The sequence below is a fragment of the Equus przewalskii genome, chromosome 15 (assembly GCF_037783145.1).
Source record: "Equus przewalskii isolate Varuska chromosome 15, EquPr2, whole genome shotgun sequence".
In the NCBI taxonomy this organism is placed as follows: domain Eukaryota; kingdom Metazoa; phylum Chordata; class Mammalia; order Perissodactyla; family Equidae; genus Equus; species Equus przewalskii.
Window position 1 is genome coordinate 46,612,401 of NC_091845.1, and position 24,418 is coordinate 46,636,818.

At 42.1% G+C, this 24,418-nt stretch overlaps 1 protein-coding gene across 4 annotated transcripts; it reads right to left on the bottom strand.

Annotated features, from left to right (window-relative positions):
• Positions 1-6,430: 6,430 nt before the first annotated feature.
• Positions 6,431-23,512, bottom strand: ZNF621 (zinc finger protein 621). 4 transcript variants are annotated; one of them, XM_008522808.2, is made up of 5 exons: positions 23,351-23,512; positions 22,581-22,662; positions 16,672-16,798; positions 15,985-16,089; positions 6,431-14,708 (listed from the first exon to the last, which is right to left on the bottom strand). In XM_008522808.2, the coding sequence occupies exons 2-5, from the start codon at positions 22,602-22,604 to the stop codon at positions 13,651-13,653; spliced, it is 1,314 nt and encodes a 437-aa protein (XP_008521030.1). In that variant the 5' UTR covers positions 22,605-22,662; positions 23,351-23,512; the 3' UTR covers positions 6,431-13,650. The 4 variants fall into 4 exon arrangements, with proteins under 4 accessions (XP_008521030.1, XP_070431907.1, XP_008521028.1 ...); XM_070575806.1 differs by having other exon boundaries at positions 23,119-23,456; XM_008522806.2 differs by having other exon boundaries at positions 11,684-14,708; positions 16,672-16,825.
• Positions 23,513-24,418: the final 906 nt, after the last annotated feature.

Consider the following 24,418-nt stretch of genomic DNA (forward strand, 5'->3'; position numbering starts at 1 on the left):
ATATGGCCTTTATTATATTGAGGTAATTCCCTTCTATCCCCATTTTTTTCAGAGTTTTTATCATAAATGGCTGTTGGATCTTGTCAAATGCTTTCTCTGCATCGATTGAGATGATCATGTGGTTTTTATTCCTCAATTTGTTGATGTGGTGTATCACATTGACTGATTTGCGGATGTTGAACCATCCCTGTGTCCCTGGTATGAATCCCACTTGATCATGATGTATGATCCTTTTGATGAATTGCTGAATTCGGGTTGCCAAAATTTTTTTGAGAATTTCTGCATCTATGTTCATCAGTGATATTGGACTGTAGTTCTCCTTTTTCATGCTGTCCTTGTCAGGCTTTCGTATCAGCATGATGTTGGCCTCGTAGAATGTGTTAGGAAGTGTTCCATCCTCCCTAATTTTTTGGAATAGCTTGAAAAGGATAGGTATTAAATCCTCTCTGAAAGTTTGGTAGAATTCCCCAGGAAAGCCATCTGGTCCTGGGGTTTTATTCCTTGGGATGTTTTTGATTGCTGTTTCAATCTCTTTCCTTGTGATTGGTCTGTTCAAATTGTCTGCTTCTTCTTGACTAAGCTTTGGGAGATTGTAGGAATCCAAGAATTTATCCATTTCCTCTAGGTTATCCATTTTGCTTTGTTATCCATCCAGTTTTTTGTAGTAGTCTCTTATAATCCATTGTATTTCTGCAGAGTCTGTTGTTATTTCTCCTCTTTCATTTCTGATTTTGTTTATTTGAGCTTTCTCTCTTTTTTTCTTTGTAAATCTGGATAAGGGTTCATCAATTTTATTTATCTTCTCAAAGAACCAGCTCTTTGTTTCATTGATCCTTTCTACTACCTTTCTTGTTTCAATAGCATTTATTTCTGCTCGGATTTTTATTATTTCCCTCCTTCTGTTGACTTTGCGCTTTGTTTGTTCTTCTTTCTCTGATTCAGTTAGGTGTAGTTTAAGATTGCTGATTTGGGATTTTTCTTGTTTGTTAAGATGTGCCTGTATTGTGATGAATTTCCCTCTTAATACAGCTTTTGCTGTATCCCATATGAGTTGGTATGGCATGTTATCATTTTCATTTGTTTCCAAGTATTTTTTTATTTCTTCTTTAATTTCTTCAATGATCCATTGCTTGTTCAATAGCATATTGTTTAGTCTCCACATCTTTGTGCCTTTCTCAGCTTTTTTCTTGTAGTTAATTTCTAGCTTTATAGCATTATGATCAGAGAAGATGCTTGTTATTATTTCAATTTCTTTTAATTTTTAGAGGCTTGCCTTACTTCCCAACATATCATCTATCCTTGAGAATGTCCCAAGTGTGCTCGAGAAGAATGTGTATTCTGCTGTTTTGGGGTGAAGTGTTCTATATACGTCTATTAAATCCAACTGTTTTAGCTTTTCATTTAGCTCCACTGTTTCCTTGTTGATTTTCTGTCTGGATGATCTGTCCATTGATATGAGTGGGGTGTTGAGGCCCTGACTATTACTGTGTTATTTTTGATATGTTCTTTTAGGTTTGTTAATAGTTGCTTTATGAACTTTGGTGCTCCTGTGTTGGGTGCATAGATATTTATAAGCGTTATTTCTTCTTGATGAAGTGTCCCTTTGATCATTATGTATTGGCCTTCTACGTCTCTTTTTTTTTCTCTTAAAGATTGGCACCTGAGCTAACAACTGTGGCCAATCTTTTTTTTTTTTTTTCCTGCTTTATCTCCCCAAATCCCCCCTGGTACATAGTTGTATATCTTAGTTGCAGGTCTTTCTAGTTGTGGCATATGGGATGCCACCTCAACGTGGCCTGACGAGCGGTGCCATGTCCGCACCCAGGATCCGAACCCTGGGCCGCCATGGCGGAGCACACAAACTTAACCACTCGGCCACGGGGCCGGCCCCTCTATGTCTCTCTTTACCTGCCTTATCTTGAAATCTGTTTTGTCTGATATAAGTATTGTGACACCTGCTTTTTTTTGTTTGCTATTAGCTTGGAGTATTGTCTTCCACCCCTTCACTCTGAGCCTGTGTTTGTCCTTGGAGCTGAGGTGTGTTTCCTGGAGGCAACAAATTGTTGGATCTTATTCTTTAATCCATCTTGCCACTCTGTGTCTTTTTATTGGAGAGTTCAATCCGTTTACATGGAGGGTAATTATTGATGCATGAGGGTTTAATGCTATCATTCTGTTGTTCATTTTCCAGTTTTCCTGTGTTTCCTTTGTTTCTTGTCCTATGTGTTTTAGCCTACCCATCGACTTCTGCAATTTCTTATGCTGGGTTTTTTAGCTTTTTCCTTATTTATGTTTTGTGTCCCTGTTCTGTTTTTTAGTTTAGTGGCTATCCTGCAGTTTGTATTGAGAACCTCATGCATAACATATTCCATTTTCTGGTGGCCTCTGACTTCCTTAACCTAAACTGATTCAATCCCTTTCCTCCTCCCCTCCTAAATTATTATTTTCATCTCTTATTCCAACTTGTGTTGTGAGTTTGTGGTAAGAGCAATAAGATTTTCTTCACTTTGGTGATTTCCTTCCATTTATCCTAATGCTATGGTTGAATATTTGCTATCCTATTCTGGTTCTATTTGTCTCCTTACTCTGTGTTTTGTGACCCCTTTCTCCCTTTTTTTCTTTTTTCAGGTCTGAGGGACTTCTTGAGGATTTCTTGTAGTGGAGGTCTTGTAGCTACAAAATCCCTTAGCTTTTGCTTGTCTGGAAAGGATTTAATTTCTCCCTCATATCTGAAGGATATTTTTGCTGGATAGAGTATTCTTGGCTGAAGATTTTTATCCTTTAAAGTTTTGAATATGTCATTCCAATCTCTCCTAGCTTGTAAGGTTTCTGTAGAGAAATCTGTTGAAAGTCTGATAGTGGTTCCTTTGTAGGTTATTTTCTTCTGCCTTGCTGCCCTGAGTATTATTTCTTTGTCATCCATTTTTGCCATTTTTACTACTATATGCCTTGGAGTAGGTCTTTTTACATTGACAAATCTAGGAGATCTGAAAGCTTCCTCCACACACACTTCTCGCTCAATCCCTAGATTAGGGAAGTTCTCTGCTATTATGTCATTGAGCACACTTTCTGCTCCATTTTCCTTTTCCATGCCCTCAGGAATTCCGATGATTCTTAAGTTGCATTTTCTCATTGAGTCAGCTATTTCTCTGAGATTTTCTTCAGTTTTTTTAATTCTTAGTTCTCTTTGTTCCTCTGTCTGGAGCCATTCAACCTGTCTATCTTCGATTATGTTAATTTGCTCCTCTATAGTGTCTACACAGGCATTCAGGGAGTCCGTATTCTGTTTTATCTGATCCATTGTATTTTTCATCTCTAGTATTTCTGATTGATTCTCCTTTATAGTTTCAATCTCTTTTGTGAAGTAACTCCAGAACTCATTGACATGTTTCTCTATATTTCCCTTTACCTCATTGAGTATTTTGATGATAGCTATTCTGAACTCATTTTCACTTAGTTTACCTATTTCCAAGTCCTCAGGACATAATCCTGGGTTTTTATTGTTTTCCTTTTGGACTGGCGATTTTATAAATTGCTGAATGGTAGAGGAGCGGCTTTTGCACATAATGCTGTTATTCGGTTGCAGTTACAGCCTATCACCACTAGATGGGGGTCGAGAGCCACCTGTTCTGAACCCTCTGCCTTCAGCTGCAACGGTAGCACACAGTGCAGGTTGGGGGAGGAGGGGCACTTTCTCTGGCACGCAGACCTGGATTCCAAACAGCTCTCGCTCTCTGGTTTCCTGGGGCCTTGGCTTGATGGGGTCCCACCCACGTGAAAGCTTTCCCCTGTTAGAGGGTTTCCACTGCACGGGCAGTGGGAGTCCTGGACGATCACACGGACGTGCGGCCCTTCCCCCGCTCCTTCCCTCACCTGCCGCAGCGATCCCAGTCTCTAGGGGAAGGAGCAAAGTTCTCTCTCACCCCATTCCAGTTCCTCCAGGGGCGGCTCCAGCCTCTCCACCCTCCGTCATTTGGCTGCTGTGGGTCTCTGACGATCTCTCTGTTATTAGGATTCTTTTGGTTGGAATTCAGTTGCTCCTTTTGGTTGTAATTTGGAGGGGAGAGAGTACCAGGCAAGCTCACTCCACCATGTCACTGACATCACTCTGACATTTATACTTTTTAGAATATAGAAACTCCTTTTTGAGTAGAATGTACTCCATTTGCGGTTTGTCTGGTGCTTCCTTGTGGTTAGATTCAGAATATTCATCCCTCACAAGAATACCTATTAGTGATGTGCCTTTCTGAGGTCATCACATATGGAGGACACAATTTCCATCTGCCCATCATTGGTGGTGCTAATTTTGATCATCCAGTCAAGGTCTTGTACAATTTGCAGATAGTTACTGTGCTTTCTCTTGCAACAAATAAGCTTTCTATGGATAGACATTTTAAGATTATACAAATATTCTGATCCTTGTTAAATTTCCTCATATATTGAGTATCCACTGGTGATTCTTACCTGAGCTGATCTTTATTATAATGATTGCAAAATGATTATCCAATTCAGCACTCCCAGTACATTTACCAGTTAGCACTTGCCATTCTACTGGCATTAATTTACTTTATTTTTTTTTCAGGAGGATTAGCCCTGAGCTAACATCCACCACCAATCCTCCTCTTTTTGCTGAGGAAGACTGGCCCTGAGCTAACATCCATGCCCATCTTTCTCTACTTTATATGTGGGACGCCTGCCACAGCATGGCTTGATAAGCAGTGCATAGGTCCGCTCCTGGGACCCGAACCAGTGAACCCCAGGCTGCCCAAGCAGAGCAGGCGAACTTAACCACTAGGCCACTGGGCTGGCCCCTGGCATTAATTTACTTTTGATGAATAGTTTGGCTAGGAATGGAATTCTAGATTGAAAATAATTTTCTTCAGAATTTTGAAGGCATTGCTCCACTATCTTGGAGCATCCCATGTTGCTATTGAGAAGTCTGGCATCATTCTGATTCCAGTTCCTTGATGTATGACCTGTTTCACACTCTCACTCACTCAGGAAGCTCTTAGGATCTTTCCTTTGTTCCTAGTATTGTGACATTTTATAATGATGTACCTAAAATTAGGATATATTGTCTTTTTTTTCTTGGAGACTTAACTCCCACTGTTTTCCATCATCCTACTCCAATTCAAACTGGTTGTTGCCTAGGACAGGTGTACAACTGTCTTCTCATCCCTTCACTATTCTGTGAAGAATTAGATCCCCCATTTCCTGGACTCCCAATCTTTCTCTTTTTTGGTTTACTCCCTCATTTTGCTGAATCAAATCCTCTGGTAATAGCTCTCAATTATAGCATTAAAGAAAAAAAACAATTATCAAGACAAAGATAACAAGCATTGGCAAGGATGTGGAGAAAAGGTAACCTTATGCACTGTTGGTGAGAATGTAAATTAGTACAATGACTATGGAGAACAGTATGGAAGTTCCTCAAAAAATTAAAAATAGAACTGCTATATGATCCAGCAATTCCACTTCTGGGTATTACCTGGAGAAAACAAAAACACTAACTTGGAAAGATATATGCACCCCTATGTTTACTGCAGCATTGTTTACAATAGCCAAGATAGGGAAACAACCTAAGTGTCGATCAATGGGTGAATGGATAAAGAAAACGTGGTACACATATACAATGGAATATTTTTCAGCCATAAAGAATGAGCCAAAAAGAATGAGATCTTGCCATTTGTGGCGAAGTGGATGGATGTTGAGGGCATTACGCTAAGCGAAATAAGTCAAATAGAGAAAGCCAAATACCACATGATCTCATTTATATATGGAATCTAAACAACAACAACAACAACAACAACAAAACCAAGCTCATAGATACAGAGAACAGATTGGCAGTTGCCAGAGGTGGGAGATGGGAAGTGGGCAAAATGGATGAAGGGAGTCAAAAGGTACAAAATTCCAGTTATAAAATAAATAAGTCCTGAGGAATATAATATACAGAATGACAACTATAGTTAATAATACTGTATTGCATATTTGAAAGTTGCTAAGAGAATGAAAAGAGTTCTCATTGCTAGAAAAAAGATTCTGTAACTACGTATGGTAACAGATTGTTAACTAGATTTATTGTGGTGATCATTTCTCAATATATACAAATATAAAAACATTATGTTGTACACTTGAAAGTAATATAATGTTGTATGTCAATTATACCACAATAAAAAATTAATTACATAAAACTTTTCTTTTAAAAAAAAAGAAAGTTGCTAAATAACAAGAGACTGACCAATAACTCACAGAGACTAACAGAGAATCACCATACTTGGTTGCACTCGGCATAACCATCTCCAGCATCCCTGGGACAATAGCACCTATGTCGACTTTTCTAAATGTGTAAAACGATATCATTTATTATTTATGGATTAACTCTGGAAAAATTTTGAAAGAGGGAAATAAGAAGAACAAAAGGGACCCCTGCTTTATCAGAAATAGTCTTTTATTTTCAAAAAAATCTATAGAAATAAACTTAAAAAAATAAGAAATCATGACCATCTCTATCATATATATACCAGGTGTTCATCAAAGTATTTCAGAGAGATTCAAAATGGAAATACCCTACATGTTTGATAACAGACTAGTAATGTAAAGAATATAAATCCATGCAATGTAATATTATGCAGCTATTAAACATGATATTATACATTACTTGTTGACTAGGACATGTGCATGATATTCTGCTAACTGAAAAAAGGAGTCTGTGATAGAATATGCATATTATGCTTTGTGTGTGCATGCATGTGTGTAAGGATGTGTGTGATTGTGAGTATGTTTGTGAGTACACCAAAGTATTAAAAGTGGTGAAATTCAGCCCTAGACACTTTTCTAGGTAAAGTTTTTGCTCTACACATGTATTTCTTTTATAATTAGAAAAACAAATTTTAAATTTAATTTAAAAGCCACTTTCTATAGCCAAAAGGTTAAAAGTGGACAATCTATGCAAATTATGTAGACAGCGCAATTATTCATAAAACAATTAAGCATCTTGTTTATGGTAAATGAGAGACCTGAGATTACAAGAAAATTGCCCTGTTACCAGCACACAGTGGCTGTAAAGAGAACCTCCCTTCTCAGGAACAGGTACAATTTACCTTCAGATTTCTGCCGCCTATACATTTGAGACATTATTCATACTTTTACAATCAAATGGACATCACTCCTTCCATAATTCATGAACTTGCTAGCTGTCAATAAAGAACAAAGTACAACTAAACTGCTAAGATTGCCTGCAAAACAACCATAAGAAAAAGAACTACCCATGTAAGTAGTCACTTGATACATTGAAAATGCCTGCTATAGTTGACACCGTTTTTCTTAGAAAGTTACCCGCAGAGCTGAAAGTGGACGTCAAAATACTTCAGTTCTGTCTCCAATCACTGTGACCTTGAGCAAGGTCATTTACCATCTCTGGAGTTTTATTTCTTTTTATACAAACCTGAGATAGAAAATCTAACTTGCAATGCCTTGTGCTTAAATATTAAATGGTAAATAGTACCAGGAAAGTATATATTTTTATTATTATTAAAATCCAAGGTGTCCTTGTGGAGGTAGCAAAGAGGAGTACATCGAAACTGTTTGACCAATTGAAATTTCCTGTAACACCACAAATCCATTGTAACTAGTAACTGGATGGGTAGAAATGAAATGATAACACTGATTACTGATTCACTTAAGAGAAAGATTTGAGCTAGCCTTACAATTTGGCTTCATGTAATAAAAGTTAACATTTTCTTTAAGCAAGATATTTAATCATCTGGCTTTTAAAACATATGGTTTTTAGATTAAAGCAAGTTACATAACTTCTTCCTGAACAGCCATGAAATAAGATATTACTTATAGGGGTGTTAAGAGACCATATTTTGTCAAGTACTTTGAGAATCATTAATTCAAGATATTTGAGAAACAAAGCATCTGACTACTATTGTTTGTTTTCAGAGCAGAAATAGGTGGCAAAGGTGGAGGGTGTTGGATAATTGGTGGGCAGCATTTGTGATTGGGTTCCTGGCATTTGGAAAAGAAAGCGAGAAGTAATAAGAGAAGAAAGGAGGTAGGAGAGGGAGAAAAATATCATTTATATTTTCTCAGCCCATGCCACTGATGCATGAACGCCCCATAGTTCATTTCTCTATAATTTTGTATTTTATATGCATATAATTTTGTATAAAATGTATATATTTCTAAATAGTATATTTAGATTTTTTTTAACTTATACAAATCATTTTACAGTGGACCTATTTTTTTATAACTTAGGTTTTTTGGTTTTTACTTCGTTTTGTTCTGTTTTTGATCATCATTATATTTACTATCTGGTAGCACAAAATCTCCCACCTTGTTCTTCAAAATTGTCTGAGCTACTCTGTTTTTCTATACAAATTTTAGAATCAGTTGTTCAGGTCAAACACACACAAACCCCTTTGGAATTTTGACTGGAATTGCTTTTAATTTATAAATTCATTTGGCAAAAATTGAAATCTTGAGGATATTGATCTTTCCTCCCCATGAATATAGTGCACCCTTCAGTCATTTAGGTCATCTTTCATGCCTATAATGGATAACTGATATTTTACAGCTGCCCAAAATATTTTGAAAATCCTTTCCCCATTTCAGGACTTCTCCACATTATAAATCTCACTTTCTCAGGTAGAATCCAATTTCCCGAAAGTTCTTGCTACTTAGAGGTACACATAAAACCTACTTCCACCTTGCAGAAGACAGAAGTAAAGATCATGAGACCCTACAGTCTTCTACCAAAATGGTTGTGGGGGTATTTGCTTTTTCTCCAGAATATGTAGCAAACCTCCTACTGGTCCAGTCCCTCTCCTCAGTGGGGGCAGCAGTCCATTAGCAGGCACCAGCAGCTGCTGGGTTTCCACTGGAATGACTTGGTATTGTCATTGGTCATTTTTCTTGGCTTCTGCCTACATGGCACCCCAACTTATGGAAATTTTGTAAGCTAACAGTATGTAGCAAATCCCTTTCTGCTTAAACTAGTTAAAGTGCGTTCTGCTGTCTGCAACTGAACACTGGCTGACACAGAATTAGGAAGCAGAAGTGTGTTACTAAGTGTGACAGAATCTTAAGAAGGTAGAACTGACTTAGTTGAAGTGATTGAGAATATGGTGGTGGAAGATCTGATATTGCAAGCTGAAAAGTAGATGGGCAAGACGAGGCGGCACAGCAATTCTGGGCCCAACACAGCTCCTTATGTCTTCTCCTTCCGGCACCGGAGCTGAAAGCACAGCTGCTCTTAAGAGCTTACTGTTCTGCCAGCAGGGGACAGAAACAACCATCAGCAAAGCATAAGTACTGAGGTGGTGCTATTAGAAGCTCAAGAAGAGTTTCAAGAAGGTATAGAGTAGTAGTCTAGGAAAGTGGGGAGAGTGAAGTGGACCCCAGAGATGTAGTAGCACTGTCAGGAACCATTAAGGGCCTACCTGAAGTCACTGGTCATGAATTTAGTCAGACGATTCAGCATGGCAGTGTTTTACCCTGATCACTTGCAGTAGCACAGGTGCAGGCACAGAGAAGGCAAAGAATTGCATTTAGTCAGAGTTGGGGGTTTGCCATGTGAGTATGACAAAGCCAAGAGAAGGGCAAGGAAGCTAAGGGAGACTGTAACGGAATTGTTATAACTGACCATGGAGTTTAAGCTGGGTAAATAAGAAAGGACAGGCATGGAGGTAAAGGACAGGGAAGCGAAGGACAGTGAAAAAGGAGGAAGAAAGAAAATTGAAGGATTGTTAGCATCAGGATTCTAAAGGGAATAAATTGGAAAGATAAGAAATATAGCAAGATATTTAAAGTGCTGAGATTACAGAGGGGGTGAAGTTTTTGGTAATAACAAGGTCTAGGATATGATCAAAGGAGTGATTGACATAAAATAGAGGACAAGAAAGGAAATAAGAGGGTGAGATATTGGAAGGATTATCTATTGAAATTACCAAGAATTAAGAAAAATGTTGATGAGAATGACAGTAGGGTAGGAGCTGAAATCTTCAAGGATTGGGGGCGTGTGACCCAGAGGTCCAGTAGTATACTGCCTGGTGACATGAAATTCAAAGGCGGAGGTTTTTAGGAAAGGGGTGGGGTGAAGAATGATCTGGAACTGGCAGGGAAACAAAGAGGATTCAGGACATCTGATACTGGGAACGTGAAAGAAAAATAGCCACCACTTTGGACGGTGCTGAGGAAGCAGTATCCTCAAAGGATTAGCAGGTTTTGATTAGAGCAAGAAGGTAAGGTAATGGTCAAAGATGTTCAGCACACAGGGAACTTCGCTACCAACGGATTGTTAGCTTCAGAGGGCAGAAGGAAGTTTTCGGAGTTGGAGAGAGCTAACGGATGAAGACAATGCAATGTGCAGAGATGTAAAGGACTAAACTTGCAGGAGGTGAGGGTTATCCTGGGAGTTCAGGGCTCCTCATGGTGACTGAAATAAGCATAAAGCGCACACTGAGAATGCTCTGATAGTCTCAGGACTGCTAACGGTAGGAAGGCTGAGACTGGAGGATGGCAGGAAGGGGTTCGGGTCTGGAGTCCCTCTCTTCTTTCCTGCCAGTAGAGGTGTGGAGGGCTGAGGGCGGGGCATGCTTGGGGCTTCCTCAACACGCGCTGATGAAGGCGTGGAGCCCTAGGCTTCAAGTCTGGGAAATCTCCCTGAACTATTTAGGATTTCTTTCTCTCCAATTTCTCTGTTCCTCTCTCTCTAATGCCTATTTAACTGTTAGGTCACCTATACGAGACCTCTTTTTGCTACTCTCACCTCTTTTTTGTCAAACTTTCTGGGTGATTCCCTTGACTTTATCTTCCAGTGCTTACACTGAGCATCTCATTTCCAACTTTTAGTTTTCAAGAGTTTTTTCTTTTTCTCTGAATTTTCCTTTCTTATATCAATCTATTGTTTCACGGATGCAAACATCTTCCCTAACCTTAGGATAAGTTTTCTTTTCCCTGCATAGTCTGCTTCAACTAGGCTTCCCTGTTTCCTTGCTTCAGCCTTTTTCATATCCTCGGCTATTTGGTTATATTTAAGAGTGGAGCATTAAAAAGCTGGCTCGGAGCTCTGTGTACAGAGTTGGAAGTTCTCTGTGGAGCCATTTCATTGAGGAATCTGAGATGCCAGTATCACTGGTCTTCTCTCTTGAATTGATCAGAGTTTCCAAAGAAAGTTCTTCTGATTTCCAGCCTAGAAGGTACCCAAGTTTAGTTAGCAGCATTGTGGATCAAAGTAGGGGTAGAAGACTAGAGTGAGAGGGAGAAGGACCTCACATTCAGGGTGGTACACTGACCTCCAAAATCCCGGTTTTACTGCTCCAGGACAGAGGGGATAGGGGAGGTGACCTGAGAATCTAAGTGCTTCTTACAGACTTTTAGCCTGTTCTCTTGTTCTTAGCCCCACCAGCATCCCTGATACCTGGAGTTTCACTTCCTAAGCCCTTTTGGGAACTCTGCCATATAGGATGGCTGGTTGCTCAGCTTCCCCCAATATGGTTTAGGATTCACCTTTCTCGGGTCTGCTAAAAGTTACAGCTCTTTCACCTGTTTTCAAACTCTCAAAATGTTATCATCATCTTATTTTCATTGTCCTCATGAGTTTATGCCTTTTAATTTTTAATCTCTTTCACTGTTTCAGTGGGGTTTCAGGAGGGCATGAATTAACATTTCAAACACCACCTTTACCAAAAACTCTGTTGAACATTTTATTTCTGCTAAATTCATTTGAGGGTTTTTTGGTCTGTTCACTTGTTTTGGCTTTAATTTTTTTTGTTTCCCTCGACCAAACACCATCCCCAGCTTTCTGAATTGCAAGCCTTCAAACTCATTTTCTAAAGAATGCATCCAAGACTGTAAATATTGCTCTGAGTACCACCTTTTGCCACATCCCACAGACCCTGTTGTGTCTTGTTCTGTTGTTCAGCTCTAAATTATCTGTAGCATCATTTTGTGTTCTCTTTAACTCAAGAGCTATTTTGAAGTGTATTAACTTTAAAATAAGAAAAAAAAATTTCCTCGTTACTTCAGCCAAAAAGCAAATAAATAGCAAAAGGTAGGCAACGTCAACCCCCCAAACCTTCTGGGAGTGGAGACTTCAAGAACTCTTCATAGGCAACATCAGATCTCTTTGCCTCTTTCTTTTTTTCCCTACAGGCCATATTTCACTTGCTTTGCTCTCTTCTAAACTGACACCACCTGAACCACTCTTAGAGGTCTCTCTCCTGAAGATCCACTGTGAAATAAAGCAGTCTCACCCAAACCCTTTATCAACGTATGCCTCCAAACAGTCCACGGGCATTTTCTGTTAAAAGCATCTCTCTCAAAGTATGGTCCACACTAAAGGTCTGCGCACCACCACAGATCTCCAAAATCAGAATTTCTGGGAGTTAGGACAGAAAACTACTCTTTTTACACCAGGTTATTCAGACACATGGTAAAATTTAAGAGCCACTAGTTTAAAGGTTTTCTGTTAATTGCTTTAGAGAAACATCTAGATAGCAAAGACAACTTAAAAGAAAAATACATATAGCCCCTTCCATCAGTGTTTAAGGATTTACTTTACATTAATGCTGATAACGCATAACTTGAGTTCTTTTTCCAGGAATTACTTGACACAGCACTTTGCATAGTTGTAAAAGATCCTCATCAAGGTCAAAAGCAGGAATGACCCAAAATTCCACTTCGTTCACCTACCACATACGTTTAGCCACTGACCCATTACACAGCCCCCTTTACGCCTAAAAAACAATTTTTAAGGCTTATTCAGATTTCCCCCAAGTTGGCTTTACACTATTGTTCACATTTCTCTATTAATTCACCAAATTCATATTTACAACTCAAGCTATCTGGAGAAAATAAAATGTAGAAGCCAGTGCTTGCAAACAGAAAACCAGAATGCCCACAAAGAAAAATTTAGACAATAGATGGGACAGCGATGAACGCCTTGGTGTATATTTACTTAGGAAACCAAAGTTAAAAAGAAACATCTAGATATCAAAAGCAAAACTAAAGGAAAAAAAAAACTTCCTTTTTAAAGACGATTCAATCAATTGTGTAAATAATTGCTATCACTGTATACATACCATTTTTTACTGGATATTTCACATGATCTTTTGCACAGACATATGAGATCCTCAATGATCCATGGCCAAGGGCAATGCAACTTCAATGGCATCAATACACACCTTAGCCTGCTAAATAATCTGCATTAATTTCTAAAGTCCATTATTGGAAGCTTATTCCAATTCTCAACTTCCACAGTTCTTGCACGCCTCCTCCGTTTCTCTCAGGCTGCTTCTTGCTAATCACAATGGCCTAATACAGGGATGGCCTCTCTCCTGAACTTCTCTAACACACCAAACTGTCCTGCCAGCACTCCTAACACCAGCACCCCACAATGCAGACACAGCCATTGTTGTTCAAGCCTGAAAAGGACCAATGCAAAGGTCAAGTATTTCCATTTTCTACCCAGAAAATAAGAGAATATATTATACAAACATAGTCTTTAAATATATATATAGGTTATAATGGAGTTTATACGGAAACAGTTGTAACATATGTAAGGGAAGAAAAAACATAAATGAAACTCAAATTATGTTGGAGATTTGCTAGGCTAGATTTGCTAGCCATAGGCATGGCAGATAAAGCTCATGAGGGGTGAGAAGGAGTCACAATAACTGGGGAAGGCTTCACAGTGGGAGTAAGGCCCTGGAAGACTCGTATTATTTGGACAGGTGAAGAAGGTATTACAGATGTGGGCAGCAGCATGAACAAAGGCCCAGAGGTAGGAATGAGCACAGCATGTGGAAAGGTCAGTGAAGGCACGGCCACAGCTGGAGCAGAGCATGGACTCTGGAGAGGAACTGGAGATAAGGTTGAAGAGGGGCAGTGGGGACTCATCAGGGATGGCCCAAGAGCCTTGACAGGCTTCTTCTCCACCGGGTGCAGTTTCTGATGCTGAACGAAACTGCCGTACCATTTGAAGGCCTTGCCACACACCTTACATTCATAAGGCTTCTCTCCAGTGTGAACTCGTTGATGCTGAATGGAGGCTATCTTCTGAGTGAAGGCCTTGCCACACTCCTTACATTGGTAGGGTTTCTCCCCAGTATGAATTCTCTGATGGACAATAAAAAGTGACCTACAACCAAAAGCTTTCCAACATTCCTTACATTTATAGAGTTTCTCCCCAGTGTGTAGTCTCTGATGCTGAAGATATGCTGCACTCCTACGGAAAGCCTTTCCACACTCCTTACATTCGTAGGGTTTCTCTCCAGTGTGGATCCTTTGATGTTGAGTCAAGGCTGTATTGGAACTCAAACCTTTGCCACACTCCTTACATTCATAAGGCCCTTCTCCAATGTGATTTTTCTCGTGGACAATACAGTCATAGCTGGACTTGAAAGCTTTGCCGCATTCCTTACACTTGAAGGGCTTTTCTCCGGTATGACTCATCTGATGCCGAATAAGCTTTGAGTTATATCTGAAGATTTTCCCGCATTCTTTACATTCATAGAACTTCATTCCACCTCGAAGTATCAGATTCGGATTCAGACTGAAAGTCTGCCATGCTGCCTTGCTTTTAAAATCAAAGTGCTGAGAAACGTTTCTGAGGAGTCCTCCTACCGGCGATCTGTGTAGCTCTGCTTCTTCAGAGGCCTCCTGCTTTACAGCCGGCTCTTCATTCTTGATCCAGGATGCAACACCTGACCAAAGAAACCACATGTGTTCCTAGTTACTGAAATGGAAGGAAAACAGGATCCAATGGTCCTAATTTTCTCTTGTAGGCTGTGATTTTTAAAAATATACCCATGAAATGGCTACAAGCACCCATAAAGGAGGATGAGAGAGAAAAGGAAAAATAACAACATGCAAGTGGAGAAGTGATGACCTGGAAAAAGACCAGGAAGTGCCTCCTATAAGAAAGGCTGGGAAATGAACTAATAAGGCAGGTGATATGGTCAGAGTGAGAACTCCATGAATGGGGAGGAAAGAAGGCATGAGGGGAAAAAAAAAGAATGGAAGAGATAAGAGAGATCAGCAAGAAATGGTAAAATGTTTTAAAGGGAGAGAGACCCAGAAGAGGAAAAAGACATCCACGAGACTAGGGAGTGCAGATGACAGCTCCAGCACTATGAGGGGTCCAGCAGGGAGAGACTGAGAAACAACGAACCCCAGTGTCCCCAGGAACCCACTCAGAATTCTGAATTCTAAACAATGGCCTAGTAATTCTATTTTTAAATATTCCAAATAATGTTCTGGGATAAAGACGATCTCCTATAGAAAGCCAGGTAGAAAACAAGTTGATTGAAGAGCTGTAGGCCACTGTGGTATTAATGCTAAAGGAACCACTATTTACAAAATCACAGTATGTGTGAGAAGTGAGGCCTGGAAACTTTCTTCCAAAGGAAAGAAAACTCAAGTAATCAAAAGCTCCCAGGACTGGCAAGCAGTCTCAGGGGAATTTTAGGGTGAGTGTGTGGGTGTTGGGTGCAGGTGGTGTGGTGGGACAGTCCTTGCCCTTTCCTCTACAGCCCCACATAAGACAAACACAATGCAGACCTAAAGGTTATGGCATATGGAATTTTTAGGTGATTTAAATACTAAAAAGGCAAATTAAAAGCATCTTTTTCATTGCTAAAGGCCTAAAAATAAAATTCATAGCTGTGGCACAAAACAATCAGTCGGGCATAAAACTAAATATTTCCACTGGTAAGTGAGAAAAGAAGCGGTGTAGGAGCTAGTGGGTCACAGCTTTTCTGTGGGAGGACAGCCACACGAACATGCAGACAGCATGCAGCCAGCATGCAGCCACGTATTCCTGGGGACTGGTTTTTCCAGGCTCGGGGCTGGAACTCGGCAGAGGTCGAGAGTGCACTGAGTACGCTATAAACAACAGGGAGCTTTGTTCTTTGCTGCAGAAGAAACACTTCTAGTAAAATGGAAAGGCAAAATCAGAAACTGCTAAGTTCTCCTACTCACCTGGACGGACACCTCTCAAAACCTCTGCTTCCCAGGGATCTGGGCCCCATGGTGCTTCCCCTCTCTCCAGCTGGGAGATCAGAACAGGTTTGGGGAATGGAAATGCTACTCCACCAAGAAAAAAAGACAGACAAGTTGAAGGGAGACATCCAGAGCTGTTCCTGAGATCCCTCTCGGCCCATCCCATAACAGGCTAGTTGGGAAGAGAAATGGAACACCCAGGAGACCAAATGAGCTACCCAGGAGTTCTGAAGAAGGGCTCCAAACCGTGCTCCAGGGTAAGGCCAGGGAGACAGCGATTCTCCTCAGGAAGAAACTGCAACCTTGCCCTGACTCAGAAGAAGGGAAATCCCCTCGGGAAGAATGTATGTACTGACATCCTGGGAGACTCCTCCACAAAGGGAGGGCCCACATCCCCAGAAAACTAGAAAGATGGAGGAACAAAGGGCTCACTCAGGGCACCAGGAAGAGTCCTTGCCCTCAGGGCCCAGAACCACGCATCCCTGGGATACAAGGGAGTCCAATTTCAAAACCAAAGGGAACCAAGGATTTCCCCACAAGCATCTCTAGAGGCTGGTGACTACAGAAGTGCCTTCTGGAGTTATGAAACCTAAGGGCTACTAGAATCCCCCGGACATCTGAGGAAGACATCAGACTATCACAAAAGACCACTGAGAGAGGCCTTACCCAGAGAAGCCATGTTTGCATAATTCTCCAGCATCACCTCCCCATACAGGGCCCTCTGCGCAGGGTCCAGGCTGGCCCACTGATTCTGGGTGAAATACACAGCCACGTCCTCAAAGGTCACTGACTCCTGAAACAACAGGGTCCTGTTCAAGCCCTGAGTGAGAGGCGGAAAGGGGCAGCCTGAGCTGCAGGTAGGAGGTAGACCTGCCACGTTCTGCAATTCTGAGCCCTGTGGAAGGTCTGCTCTAGCGAGAAGAGCACCCAGCACCCCAGCCAGCAGCAGCCCTCAGCCAGTGTTCCCACTTCTACTCAGAACCCCAACACTCTCCCATCTGCTTAGCTCTGAGGTCCCAAACTATCATCCCAACCTCACAGCCCGGCATCTGGGGCTCTCTGCTTGGTAAGTGCATCAACCTCTATGGTCCTGGCTCTTCAGGTCTGTCTCTGGCATCTCCTACCTTCATGTACTCCATGATCCTGTTGCTTTAGTTTCTTTACACCAGCCACTGCAGGCACTGCCACTCACCCTGTCTCCACCCACCTGAAGTACACCCAAACAGCCCCATTTGTTCCCTGCACTTAGCTCCCCCTTAGTCTTCCCCAACATCTTCAAACTACATGCAGAGCCACTCCTCAGGAGAAGTCTCAGCATATTTTGTTTTCCTGAGGAAGATCAGCCCTGAGCTAACATCTGTGACAATCTTCCTCCACTTTATACATGGGTCCCTGCCACAGCATGGCTGACAAATGGTGTAGGTCCACATCCGGGATCCAAACCTGTGAACCTGGGCCACCAGAGCAGAGCACACAGAACTTAACCAGTATGCCATGGGGCCGGCCCTGAAGCCTCAGCATTTTACAAATTTCTTTTCATACCTTCTTACTTTATCAGAAAGCTGGCTCTCTTGAAGAAAACCTGCAGCCTGCCTGTTCTGGCCTCTTCTCGGAACCATGTGTCTTCAAAGAAGGCTGGCAGTGTCCTGTCTCTGAGTACATCTCCAACTCCCAGTCTTGAGCTCCATTCTACCTGCCAAGGTGTGCCCCTCTCTGCCTCCCCCTGGGGCCACCTCCATCTTCCCAAAAGTGCAGGGAACTAATACTTGTTGATTAGCCCCTGGGCATCAGGCTTTTAGGTGGGTACTTTTAAATCCTGTATTTCACATATTTGCAGAAACTATTACTCTCATTTTTCAAATAAGGACACTAAGGATCAGAAAGATTAATTGCTTTGCCCAAGATCACACAACCAGGCAGTGGCAGAGCTGGGACTTCAACCCAGACCTGTCAAACAGCAAACCTGGGCTCTTCCCACACACAAAGCTGCTCCCGCACTGGGTTCACAAACTTCTCCAAAACGTGGCGAACCCCTGAACCTCATCATAACCTGGTGTTGCCCATCTTTGGAGAATAGCTTCTCAAACTCCCAATCCCCAACACCACCTGTCAATCCCTCTTTACCATGCTCCTTCCAGGCACATGGGGTTCCTCCCCCAATCCAGACTGAGGGATCAGCTATTTCAAAACTACCCTGGGAGCCAGAGCCTCTGAATCTTGCATGAGGCCCAAGAACAGACCCGAATGGTGTCTAGTGGCTGCCTTCTCTGCTTCTATAGTCAGCATGGCGCAGACCACAGACACTAGGCTCTCACCTTGGAGGAGGTTTCATGACTTCTGGGCCTTCTCGCCTCGATGAACCCACAGATAATTCCATCTCCTAGGAGATCTCACTATCCTATGCAGTAAGCCTTGTTCTTTTCAGCCATTGAAAATGAAAACACCTACCAACAGGGTTTCAGCTAAGCCCCGAACTCTCGAGTGTCACATTCTCTTCCAGCAGCCCCTAAAGCAGCCTGTGCCCTGGAGTCAGCACAGGGGACAGGGAGAAGGGAATGAAACAGCAACTGCTCCTGGAGGAAGCAGGGAAGAAACACACCCCAAACTGCTCCCAGCAGCTCTAGTGACTCGACACTCAGGTCCTTATGAGGGGGTCCTTTCAAAACAAGAACTATCAGGGAACTCAGTTCAAAAGGAAACACTGAAAGAAAAAGAACAAATTTGGACAAGGGAGCTCTCTCAAAGGGAGAGCTGGCCTTTAAACTGGACAATGACGAGGTCCAAAGGGCCCCCCACAATAGTCTGAGCCACAAATCCAAACACCAGACAGAACCATGATGTCCTGTAACTCACAGCTCCAACAACAAGGTTCTAAGGCCTTCTGAGGACAGGCGCACAGGACAACCAAGGTTCACTGCCACTTAGAGCAAGTCAAACCCCACTCCTGAACTTCTCCCGAGCCGCTTTCACAACCTTCTCCTCCCAGCCTGCCACCATCAATCTCTTCCTCCCTAAACTGTTCTTCCCACCTGCTGTCAAATATCCCCGGGTTTCAGAATTAAAAAAAAATGCCTACTATTAAAGAGAAACTTACTGTTTTAAAGTAGTTGGGTTGTGGATATACTTTTTTGCCTCCTGTGGATGGTCCCTATGTACCTCATTTTATTTATCTCCACAGTATTTTTCATCATCTGACAATTTATATTGTTTATTGTCTATCTCCCCCCACCAGTATGTAAATCTATGAGGCAAAGATTCTTTTTTGTTTGTAACTCGTTTACTAGCCCACAGTGCAGTACCTGGAAGATACCAGATGCTTAATATAAATCTGCTGAAAGAAGTAATTTCAAAAATGGTTCAAACACAAATGAAATTTTTTAAACTTATTAAGAGGATCAGAAAACAACAGCAAACCCCCCATTAAGAGTGAAATGCCAGGGCATATCCACTGAAGTGGATGGCTGATATATTACTATGAGCTGAAGTTCTACTCTCTGTGAAAGACTGGAAAAGGAAAAGGAGTATAAATATAGAAGGAATAAACATAAATATCTTTGCTTGCAGATAGAATAGCTATCTGCCTAAAAGTATCCAAGAGTCAAAAGAATAAATGGAAAACATTTACAACTGACAAAATAATTCATTAAGTTGGTTAGATATAGGATAAGTAAACCAAAATCATTAGCTTTCCTAAATACCATCATAAACAATTAGAAGATAAAATGGGAGAAAATAACATATCATTCATATGAAAATAGCTAAGAATGTATCTAACAAAATGTGTAAAACCAAGATGAAGAAAACTAAGTGTTTATTAAAATAAATAAAAGAACCGAATAAACTGGAACATGCAGTGTTTCTGAGTGGGAATAATCAAATTTGTAAACAAGTCAATTATCTTCAGTTTTGCCTATGAATCCAATAAAATCCACTCGTCCACCAAAAAAATCAATGAGATTTGTGCAGGGGTAGGGGGACATTTAAAGTCATCTGACAAAGTAAGTGTGAAAGACCAGACGAAAATGTTTTGTTTTGTTTTGTTTTGTTTAAAAGATTTTATTTTTTTTCCTTTTCTTTTTTCTCCCCAAAGCCCCCAGGTACATAGTTGTATATTCTTAGCTGTGGGTCCTTCCAGTTGTGGTATGTGGGACGCCACCTCAGTGTGGCTCGATGAGCGGTGCCATGTCCGCACCCAGGATCCAAACCGATGAAATCCTGGGCCATCTGCAGCAGAGCGAGCGAACTTAACCACTCAGCCACGTGGCTGGGCCCGAAAATGTTTTAAAGGAAAAAATTCTTTGAAAGAAAAGATGAGGGGGAATTAAACCCTACCTTAAAAGGACAACAGTGAGAGAAAATGAGAAGACAAGCCACAGATAAAGGGATCTTATAAAGGACCGTTATCCAAAGTATACACAGAACTCTTAAAATTCAACAATAAGAAAACGAACAACCCAATTAAAAATTGGCAAAAGACCTCACCAAAGAAGATATATACACGGCAAATTGGTATATAAAAAGATGCTCCACATTACATGTCATCAGGGAAATGCAAATTAAAATGATGAGATACCACTACACCCCTATCAGAATGGCCAAAATCCAGAACACTGACAACACCAAACACTGGTGAGGATGTGGAGCAACAGGAACTCTCATTCATCGCTGGTAGGAATGCAAAATGGTACAGCCACTGTGGAAGACAGTTTGGCGGTTTCTTACAACACTAAACATACTCTTACCATCAATCCAGCAATCATGCTCCTTGGTATCTTCCCAAATGAGCTGAAAACTCACTTTCACACAAAAACCTGCACACAGATGTTTATAGCAACTTTATTCATAATGCCAAAACTTAGAAGCAACCAAGATGCCCCTCAGTAGGTGAATAGATACACAAACTTTGGTACCTCCAGACAACAGAATATTATTCAGTGCTAAAAGGAAATAAGCTACCAAGCCACGAAAAATCAGAGAGGAATCTTAAATGCTCATTACTAAGTGAAAGGAGCCAATCTGAAAAGGCTACACACTATATGATTCCAAATATATGACATTCTGGAAAAGGCAAAACTATGGAGACAGTAAAAAAGATTAATGGTTGTCAGGGCAAGAGGGATGAACAGATGAAGCACAGAGGATTTTTAGGGCTGTGAAAATACTCTGTACTATACTACAAGAATACTCTGTGATACTATAACAACGGATACATGTCATTATACATTTGTAACCCACACAACGTACAACACCAAGGGTGAACTCTAATGCAAACTATTAACTCTGGGTTACAGTAATGTGTCAGTATAGGTTCATCAATTGTAACTACTGTACCCCTCTGGTGGGGGAAGCTGATAATGGAGGAGGCTATGCACGTGTGGCAGCAGGAAGCATATGGGAACTCTCTGTGCTTTCTGCTCAATTTTGCTATGAATCTAAAATTTCCCTAAAAAATAGAGTCGATTTAAAAAAAAAAAAAAGACAATACTTAATCTCTTACCTGGACTGCAATATGTTCCTAACTGACTCACATCCTTCTACAACCAACTCACCCCTAAAGGCTGGAAAACCTTTTTAATATATAAATCCAACCATGTCACCTCCCCTGCTTAAAATCCTTTAATGCCTTTCCACTTAACCCAGAACAGAAAGCAACGTCTTTACAGTGACCTAAAAAATGTGCCTATTTCTCTCACCTCACATTTAACTACTTTCTCCAACCTCTCCCTGTTTCTGGAGAACACACAGCTTTCTCCCCTACCTCAAGGGCTTTGCATTTGCTGTCCCGTCTGGAAAGCTCTTCTTTAGCTCTCTCTTCAGTAGTTCCCAAAACTGTTTCTATCTCATCCTTGAGGTCTCAACCTCATGTTATCACCTCCATGAAGGCTTCCCTGACCATTACCTTCAAAGGTAGCTTCGCTAGGGCTTCTCCAATTTGAGAAGCTGCATAAGAATCACCTGGAGAGCTTGTTAAAACAAGCCTCCTCCCCAGTCTGATTCTGGGTCTAGGGTGGGGTCCAAGAATTTGCAATTCTAATGACTCCCAGGTGATGCTGATGCTGCCTACCTGTGCAAGACGCTTCTGAGAAGCGCTGTACCTTAGCAACATGTAATCATGATTATTAACTTACTTATTTGTTTACAGACTATTTTGCTAAAAGTACCTTCTGTGAGAAAAGGGAACTTGTCCGCATTATTCAGTACTATGCACCTAGCATTGGAAAGAACAACGCTGGTCTCTCTGGAATACATCTACAATTTATGGGGCAATCTCTTGAATGAAAAATTTCTCTGATCCCAGCAGGCAATTTTTATTTGTAGAACATGACCTGAATTACCACATTCAGGGAGAATTTCTTGCCTTGGGTCCCCCTTTTTCCACTTAAACTTACACATCCAAACTCATCACTCTCTATACACAACACTCTTATTTCCTTCACCATGTATTTATGGCCATAGCCCTGGGGATAGACTTAAGGGGGGAACCACGGCCTGACCAAGCTAGGCCGCCTTAGTCCTTTCCTGGTTACCTGATAACTAATGCGATTTTTAAAAGACTGAAAGGAAGCTCAGCTCACCTGAGGCCAAGATGTTTGGAGCATGGCTGATGTCCCCTGGCTCCGTGCACTGTCTTCTGGGTTTCGAAAAGAACCTTAGAAGCTAAGAGAAGAAGAGCCATGAGCGCAATGGACTCTGTCCTGCATCACCCGCAGCCGCCTACAGCCTTCCCAGCCTCATATCCAGCGCTGGCAGGAGACTCCATCAGGCCCCCTGCCGGCTGATCATCCCAACCTCCTCATGAAATGCTGTGCCTGGTCCTCAGGACAATCCTCCATCTGCCTGCTCAATCCGAGAGCATTGCTGAGCCCATTCACACGGAGCGACTGAGGGATCCAAGACGAACCCTGTCCCTCCTGTGTTGGGTCTGAACAGATCTAAAAACCCAAAAAAGCGCTTATAGGGACCATGTCATTGACCCAAAAAAGCTGCCTATGGAGGGACGAAGGGACTGGGATTACGAGTAAAATAGTGTCCAGTAGATGATGTTGACTGGGGACCCAAACGGGATCTCCATCCAGGGAAGCAGGAGACCCCAAACACTAGAAATGTCAGTACCGGGCAGAGGAAGCCATTGGGCCAAGTTCTTCAGGACAGAAAAAGAGGATCACGCCTCGGTGGGCAAGGGGCTGGACCAGGGCTCTAGAAGGCCGCGCAGCCACCTCGGGCGGCTTCTGAAGCCCAGACGCCGGAGCTCCGGCTGAGGGAAGAGCCGCCACTGGGACCGCGTTCACGGGAGGGAGTGCTGACGAGTCGCCAGGGGAAACGAGGAAGCCGGCACCGGGCGGACCTGGCAGGGAGAACTCGCTGGAACCAACGCTCTTCCTCTCCGTACACCGAAAAGCTGGCAGCTCAAAACCGACGCGGAAGCCAGCGCGCGCGCCAAGCGCCCCTCTAGGCCTCCGGAGGCGGCCGAGCTCTGTGGTCCCCGCGGCAGGCCCCCACGTGACTTGGCCCCCTGCGGAAGAGGTGGGGTTGCGGGCCGGCGCCCGCCTGTGCCGTCACTGGCGTGCGCCGAGCTAGTACTTTTGCAGCCGAGGCTTCGGCGTGCTGCAGCCGTGGAACCGTCTCGGGAGTGTAGTGTAGTGGGACTTGTGCGGCCTCGCCCTACACAGACTTCGGCCTCTAGGCCCAGGTGGGGACCCGGTTAACAGACTGCCACGTTAGCTGTCGGCCGCCTTTACCCTGGGTCACGTGGGCTGTGCAGGTGTGGGGAGATTGGCTCCTGTTGTGTCACCTCTTAGAGACCACGCCAGGGATCCTGCTTGGGTCCTAGACTGGGCAGCCCTTAGGAAAATCATGGTTTCCACCTGCCTTTTATGTATTTATTTATTTGGCACCTGAGCTAACAACTGTTGCCAATCTTTTTTTTTTTTTTTTCCTGCTTTTTCTCCCCAAATCCCCCCAGTACATAGTTGTTTATGTTATAGTTGTGGGTCCTTCTAGTTTCCACCTGCCTTTTAAAAGCCCTCTCCCTTCCTAGGACCCGGACTGCGTGAGAGCTTTTAGAGCAGATTCATTTAACAACCAAAATAATGGCGACTAAGGTTGCCAGGTCTCCAGTATATACAGAACTTGTCCTATATTAAATGATTTTGTCCTTAGTGACTTTGGCAGAATGTTGTAAATGTCCTATGTTTAGCTTTTTACAATAAAATTATGAAAATTCTGTAGCTTAGAGCTATTTTTCTGTCCAGTAACTAGCAGTTAAATAACTTAAATGTCAACCCTGACCAAAAACAATCATACTTCCACAAATAAAGATCTGGATAATCCCTTCTTGCGGGAGAGACTGTTACTGGCTCTTAGTTAATATCAGCCCCAATATTGGTTCCCCTACAGGGAAGCAAGCACATGT

Coding starts and splice junctions, on each gene's coding strand:
- ZNF621 (XM_008522806.2), bottom strand. CDS start 22,604: ATGCTCCAAACATCTTGGCCTCAG. Junction 16,826..22,580: donor TCCAAACATCTTGGCCTCAG/GTGAGCTGAGCT, acceptor CCTCTCACTCAG/GGCTTGAACAGGACCCTGTT. Junction 16,090..16,671: donor TGCAAACATGGCTTCTCTGG/GTAAGGCCTCTC, acceptor TTGGTGGAGTAG/CATTTCCATTCCCCAAACCT.